This window comes from Cydia strobilella, chromosome 7 (genome assembly GCF_947568885.1).
Source record: "Cydia strobilella chromosome 7, ilCydStro3.1, whole genome shotgun sequence".
Classification (NCBI taxonomy): domain Eukaryota; kingdom Metazoa; phylum Arthropoda; class Insecta; order Lepidoptera; family Tortricidae; genus Cydia; species Cydia strobilella.
In genome coordinates, this window is record NC_086047.1 from 2,574,599 (window position 1) to 2,582,243 (window position 7,645).

Below are 7,645 nucleotides of genomic sequence, written 5' to 3' on the forward strand. Positions count from 1 at the left end.
CCTAGCGGTAGAATCTTCGGTATCAGGGGTGTTCAAGTGTAATGGGGGTATTCTTTGTATTGGTTGTTCGGCCTCTTCGTGGCTTTTCGCATTCTCGTTCTGTCTAATGTCTTGATATGTCGTTTGTATTGGTTGTTCGGCCTCTTCGTGGCTTTTCGCATTCTCGTTCTGTCCAATGTCTTGATCTGTCGTTTGTACTGGTTGTTTAGCCTCTTCGTGGCTTTTCGCATTTTCGTTCTGTCTAATATCTTGATCTGTCATCTCTTGTTGCAGTTGTGTATTATTACTCAACTCTTGGGCCGCGCATGGTTTGACGGTGTCGTCGGACTCTTTATTTACTTTTTGTGATAGGACGGCGTCTCTGTATGATTTTCCCAAAATAACTGGTTTGGAAATAGGTAACTGGTCTGACAGATGGCCGATCTGGAAAGCCTTAAATAGACTGCGTTCCCAAGTTGGCCGCAGCAAAGAGAATTTGGTAAGGTGGGGCGGCCTAAACGGCGCAGATACCCTATGCGTATGTGGCACGGCTCCCCAAACGATGAGACACATGCTGTCCTGCCCAGCGAACCCGCACACATGTTCCGAGCAAGATCTACGGGACGCAACAGACAGGGCGTTAAGCGTCGCTACCTTCTGGTCCCGCTTAATATGAAATGTATACGAAACCATCGACACGAGAAGAAGAAGAGGGTTCCGTACCCAAAGGGTAAAAACGGGACCCTATTACTAAGACTCCGCTGTCCGTCTGTCTGTCTGTCACCAGGCTGTATCTCATGAACCGTGATAGCTAGACAGTTGAAATTTTCACAGATGATGTATTTCTGTTGCAGCTATAACAACAAATACTAAAAAAGTACGGAACCCTCGGTGCGCGAGTCCGACTAGCACTTGGCCGGTTTTTTTTATTTAGTTGTAAAGAATTCTCCAAAATTTGAATAACATAATAAAGTGAAAAAATATCACTCAGAAAATTCATAGGTACTTGGGGTAAAATTACTTTACTTTAAATATGTAATATAGAAAAAATAACTACCCTCTTGGAAACTCAACAATAGCATATAAAATTTAAGTAACTTGAAGATTTAGGTAGCTTGAAGAAAAAGGTTACAGAGTATCGCTGATGTTGATGCTTCAAAACAAATATTTTTTAAATATCACCCAACTTTCTTTAGAAATTTTTGAAAGAACAGTTAGGTACTTACTAAATAATACTTGGTTTAACATATAAATTTCGACCTTTCTTGCTCGGCCGAATTTCACCTTCCCATACAAACGGGGTTTCGTTCTCATTTTAACACTACGTGTTGAATTGTAATGAAGCTTTGCACATACAATGACATGACTTATATCTATATGGTATCTGAAGCTACATAAACTACCTTATCCTATTGTAAGTACAAAGTTTCAGAGAAATCTAGCTCCCAAAAAACGATGGATGGATTGTGTGAAAGAGGATATGAGAAAGAAACGAGTGAGTGCTCAGGTGACGAAAGATAGAGGAGAATGGAAGAGAAAAACATGTTGTGCCGACCCCTATGTGGGATAAGGGCAGGAAGAAGAAGGAGCGTAACTACGTTTGTATGCCGGAAAACCGAGCTTGCCGGGGATAAATTAACTTCTTTATCCTCTACTTCTGTTTTCTTTCTGTATTGTTTTTATTGAAGTGTACAATAAAGAGTATTTGTATTGTATTGTAGATAGGTATCTAAAGTTTCGTAGGTCACATGTGTTATCTACCCATTCTACCCACTAAAATATGACTTAAATAGTTCCTTGCCTATACTAAATCCGTTTTTAGGGTTCCGTACCCAAAGGGTATAAACGGGACGGACTGACAGACAGACAGCGGAGTCTCAGGACTCCGCTGTCTGTCTGTCTGTCCGTCTGTCACCAGGCTGTATCTCACGAACCGTGATAGCTAGACAGTTGTAACTTTCACAAATGATGTATTTCTGTTGCCGCTCGGCTATAACAACACATACTAAAAACAGAATAAAATAAAATATTTAAGTGCGACTCCCATACACCAAACGTGATTTTTTGCCGTTTTTTTGCGTAGGTACGGAACCCTTCGTGCTCGAGCCCGAGTCGCACTTCGCCGGCTTTTTAATTAAGTATATATAGGTACAAGAGTGATAAAAATGGGTTTATTGTTTCATAAGGAGAGACACGAAAAAGCCATGCAACTTTATTATTGTCTTAAAATAACCTATACCGACTAAAAGAAGTACCTATACAAGCCAATAGAATAATTCACAAACGTGAATAAATCATTGGTATTCTTAATATTTGGCGACAAGCTTGAAATACAAATATAATGTTTATAGTAAAACAAACTACACAGTTAGGTACCTATCAAATTTTTTGCTGTTCGGATAAAGTATGGAAACCTACCGCGAACCACGTTCAACGCGTTGCCCCCTGTCACACTTGCGTACGAATTTACAAGTGCGACAGAGAGACAACATGTCGAATATGGTTCGCGGTAGGCCCTCTGTTGCTGTATCATGTTTAATTTGTTCTGATATTTTAATCTTAAGTTAAACGAAATGTAATAAAAAGTTTGCATTGAAAAAGAAACGTTTTAAAGTGTTTTCGTAATATAAAAATATGATGTCATCCTTTGGAGAAGCGTTGCAGGTCAAGAAGATAAGAAGTAAGTTTATAAAACTAAAATAGTTATTCACATAGACGATATAGCATTTAAAAAAAAACCTACATCATATCAAAGTCGTAAACAGTAAAAATAAGCGTTTAAAAACTTACAGAATATAAGAGTATTCATGTTGCTATCCAGTGTTGCTTGCGCGCCCACCGAACATAAACTAAACCGGTCGGCCATTACTATTCTTATATATTATTATGAAGCTTACCAAGTGACTACACCGGCAAAACCAAACGGCCAACGGACGAACTATTTCATTAGGACTTACTACCTTTTTCTACCACGCGCTTAATCGTACAGACATCATGTACAGCGTACAGCTAGTGCACTGCGGGGCTACCGCGAAAACCGTAATTCGCAAATTGCGGGGATCTTTCTCTTTTACTCCAATGTAGGCGTAATTAGAGTGACAGAGAGAAATGCCCGCAATTTGCGAACTTCGATTTTCGCAGTTATAGCCCTGGTATTAACTAATGAACGACTAAGTGGTAAATTGTTTTGGAGTTCCCCATATGGTCATGTATTGTTTTGAATGATATCAAACTTTCTTTTCTAGTTAATGAGGAAAAGGGTTTTAAACTTAACGTGGTAATCACGGATTCCGTGTATTTGAATAACGAATACATGAAAAGATATAGGAATGCAAATACGTATTTCGAAGTAAATGGTCTCGTGTTCATTTCAATTTTGTGCGCTGAACTATATTATAACCAGTGATCGGAATATAATGTGTAAGCTTATTAAAACAGTCATGAAATGGAGACTTCCTTGCATTAACATTTTTTCAGGACTTTCCAGATTTAAAAAAATCCGGGACTTTCCGGATTAAAATGATAGTAATGTCTGTTGATGCTGAAAAACCGTTTTCAACTTACAAGTGGATACGAGTATAACACAACAAGTGGATTTTAAGCGTTAAAAGAAATAGACATATCATTGAAAATATGGAAAAAAAAATAGTAATATATCTAGAAGAAAATAATAATAGATTTGAATATGATTCTCATTCTGACGATATTGACGATATATAATTTTTTGTTTAAATTTTAGAAATAATATTTAGCAAAATATTTTTATTACCCATTGATCGTATATTGGACAAAAAAAGGTATGCATTGTTTGTACCCTATGTATAACAATATTATTTTCCGGGACTTAAGTTGCGCAATTGTAGTTGTAAGGAAGTCTCCACTTTTTGTCTATATTCTACTATTTTAATTTTTTTTTAAAGATCATGATAGAAATTCTTATATCTTTGACATCAATGCAAACTTATTATGTATGCAACTGTCTTTCATGAAATAAATAATCTTATCTAATCTAACCTAAGGCCCAACAGGCGGTGCATCTCGCTCTCGTTTATTGATGCGCACTCCGAGTTTTTTATTAGTCTAATTTAGTGTCCCACTGGTAGGCACAGGCCTCCCCTCGTTTTCCCCGTTTTCTGTTGTTTGTATTTTGTTGTATAGTATTTTCCCACCAATTCTGGTAGAATGCGTCCAAGTCTCCCGCCATCTTCTCGGTCTGCCTGCTCCGTCCTGCACCACCAGTGTTCCGTGGATCCCACTATGTAACCATTTTGGTCAACCTTTCTGGGTGTATGCGGCAGACATATCGAGCCTACGTCATATTAATAACAAATCAAGTTTTAATTTCGGAGTTCCTAATAGGCCTCCAGGTATCTTTGCCTTCATCAGTCAGATACAAAGAGTAAGACAGTGAAAAAAAGTTGCATGTATTTTTGGACGCAAGTGAACACTGTAAATTTAAGTTATGTCGTGTTCGTAGGATGAGCAGTTACTCTTGGCCTCATATTATCGTTTTTAGGATTCCGTACCCAAAGGGTAAAAACGGGACCCTATTACTAAGACTCCGCTGTCCGTCTGTCCGCCCGTCTGTCCATCTGTCACCAGGCTGTATCTCATGAACCGTGATAGCTAGACAGTTGAAATTTTCACAGATGAGGTATTTCTGTTGCCGCTATAACAACAAATACTAATAAGTACGGAACCCTCGGTGCGCGAGTCCGACTCGCACTTGGCAGGTTTTTTTAATTTATTTGCTTGTTCTTTGAAAACAATACAACGTCAGTAAGCACACAATCCATACTTTTAATAATCCATACTAATATTATAAATGCGAAAGTCTGTCTGTCTGTGTCTGTCTGTGTGTTACCTCTTCACGCTTAAACCACTGAGCCGATTTAGTTGAAATTTGGTATACAGATAGTTTGAGTCCCGGGGAAGGACATAGGATACTTTTTATCTCAGAACTCACCCCTCACGGGGGTGAAAAGGGGGGTGGAAATTTGTATTGGGAATCAATAACCGCTGAACCGATTTAGATGAAACTTGGTATAGGGATAGTTTGAGCTGTGGGAAAGGATATAGAATAACTTTTATCCCCGAAATCATCCCTTAAGGGTGTAAAAAATGGGGTGGAAATGTATAGTGTGGACCAATTTGGGGGTGAAAAAAGGAAGGATTAAAAAGCAGATTTGTTTAAGAATTTATGTACCCAAATTACTAATTCCACGCAGACCAAGTCGCGGGCAAAAGCTAGTAATATTACAAATGCGAAAGTCTGTCTGTCTGTTTGTCTGTCTGTCTGTGTGTTCCCTCTTCACGCTTAAACCGCTGAATCGATTTAGATGAAATTTGGCATAGAGATAGGTTGAGTCCCTGACAAGGACATAGGATAGTTTTTATCCCGAAAATCATCCCCTAAGAAAGTAAAAAGCGCGGTGGAATTGAGATAAATAACGAAGTGCCTGCTAATTTGTGTGCATAATATGCCTAAATTTAGATTGCTATGAGATTTTTTCCAGGCGCTATTGTTACTCTAGCTGCGGTTACTAAGTCCACGCAAACGAAGTCGCGGGCAAAAGCTAGTATTATATTATAAATGCGAAAGTGTGTCTGTCTGTCTGTTACCTCTTCACGCCTAAACAGCTGAACCGATTTAGTTGAAATTTGGTATAGAGATAGTTTGAGTCCCGGGGAAGGCCATAGAGTAGTTTTATTCCCAGAAATTATAATTTAAGGGGATGAAAAGGGGGGTGGAAGTTTGTATGGAAAATCAATAAAAAACATATTGGATAAAAAATGTGGTATTTTCTATAAAAAGGGGTCCTATTGTCGATGCCGCTTACGCCATTATAAACGATGCTCCGATATAAATACAATGCCGCGCGACGCTGTGCGGCGTAAGCGTCATCGACAATAAGGTCCCTTTTCATAGAAAATGCCCCAAATAAAATTAACTAGGAAAAACTTTAAAAATATAATTTACTCGGAATACATCACTGATGTGTTTGTGAGTTGAAGGAATAACGCGTTTCAGGAAGAACACTATGGTGAGATTACCATAGTTGTTCTTCTATTTATAGGTATTTCTATAAATAGATTATCGTCACAAACAATAGTATGTACTTACTTAAGTGTCATTAGTTAAATGATAATAGGTATCTCATAGGTAAGCGTGCTCCACCGTAGACCACATCATCACTTACCATCAGGTGGGATCGTGGTCAAACGCCTGCCTATTCATCATAAAAAATAATAATAATAATAATGATTTTAAATAAAAACTTACCTGTTTCTAATAAACTTGCACGATATAATTAAATAAGGTTTTAAATGCCGAAATACACACGCTTCTTATATGCTGTGAGTAGTATAAAAAACATTGATATAATACCTAATTTGTTGTTACTTGTCATGATTTTTTAGTAATATCAAAAAGTGCAAGCAAATATGAATTTTACTTGGCAACATTCTTAAAATACCTGAATTTAATAGTAGGGTTATGGGTAATGTTTAATGACTTACCTGGCAACACTAAGCGGGAGAGCGGGAGTTAAAGATAAATTCATGGAGACTATATAAGGGAGCCAAATCTCTATGTATGAAAAGTGTCCATCAAAATACAGTAATTAGGCGGCGCCACCATACACCGAAATACTACCAAAAACAACCTACGTAATTTGGTCTGTTATTTTTTGGTTCATGTTATACTCATGTCCCAGACCCTAACTAGGGCCACCGGAGAGATTAGGAACTATTATTTAAAGCTGAAAGGTCACTTTTGCAACAATTCTGCCATAAGAGATTGGCATCCTTTCTATACCATCCATAGATAAATTGTTCAGACTCATTCACTTGGATTGGGGAAGTCAAGGAGAAGACATTCAGATGGTAATGGGTGAGCAAGGTTAAAGAGGTACCTCCATAATATATTATAATTAAATAAGAGTAATCATAGAGATATGTTTATAATAAAGTTTATTTCACAATTATTTTTACAGTAAGTACATTTTATACATCACAACGATAAATTACTCTAACTCTAAACTATAATAACTAACTCTCTAAGCTATAGAAACTAATATTAATAATAATATGTCACAATCAAAATAAATCCACACATTTCACATTTCACAAACACACATTCAGTCACATCTTAAATAATCAGCCGTATAAATCGTCCCGCGACCCCCCCCCCGATGCAAAGGTGCCCATCACGCTCGCCGCGTTGCCACGTTGAACCGCGATGGACAATCTTTGCATCAGGACCCAGAGCGAGGATCCAAACCTCAAGTTTATAATATACTCAAGGAGATTCTAATCTTGTCTGAGACGCCCTTAAAGTTTAAGTGTCTGTAGGTAGGTTTACTTTTTTAAACCTTACAATCCTACTAATGTCTGTAGGTGGGTAGCAAAACCACACGGAATCGTATAAAATGTGTTCACAGTCACACACACAATAAATAAATATACAGATGCATTTACCTTATGTATTATTAGAAGTAGTTTCATTATGGTGGGCAAACAAAGGCGCAAATGCGTTACAAGCCTCAATTATCCATAAATCGTTTGTCTTTATCTGTCATTTGACTTGACTTATGTATTTGGAAGAAAGAGATAAAACGTATATTAATACTAGCTTTTGCCCGCGACTTCGTCTGCGCGGACTTAC

General features: G+C 37.7%; 1 protein-coding gene across 9 annotated transcripts in view; it reads right to left on the reverse strand.

Moving 5' to 3' along the window:
- Nucleotides 1–2,887, reverse strand: part of LOC134742906 (alaserpin-like) — a 42,426-nt gene extending 39,539 nt beyond the window's left edge. For all 9 annotated transcript variants that reach the window (XM_063676104.1, XM_063676106.1, XM_063676107.1 and 6 more), the window contains exon 1: nucleotides 2,770–2,887. In XM_063676104.1, coding sequence (XP_063532174.1) covers nucleotides 2,770–2,845 — 76 coding nt within the window. In that variant the 5' untranslated portion in view covers nucleotides 2,846–2,887. The remainder of the gene's footprint in view (nucleotides 1–2,769) is intronic.
- Nucleotides 2,888–7,645: the final 4,758 nt, after the last annotated feature.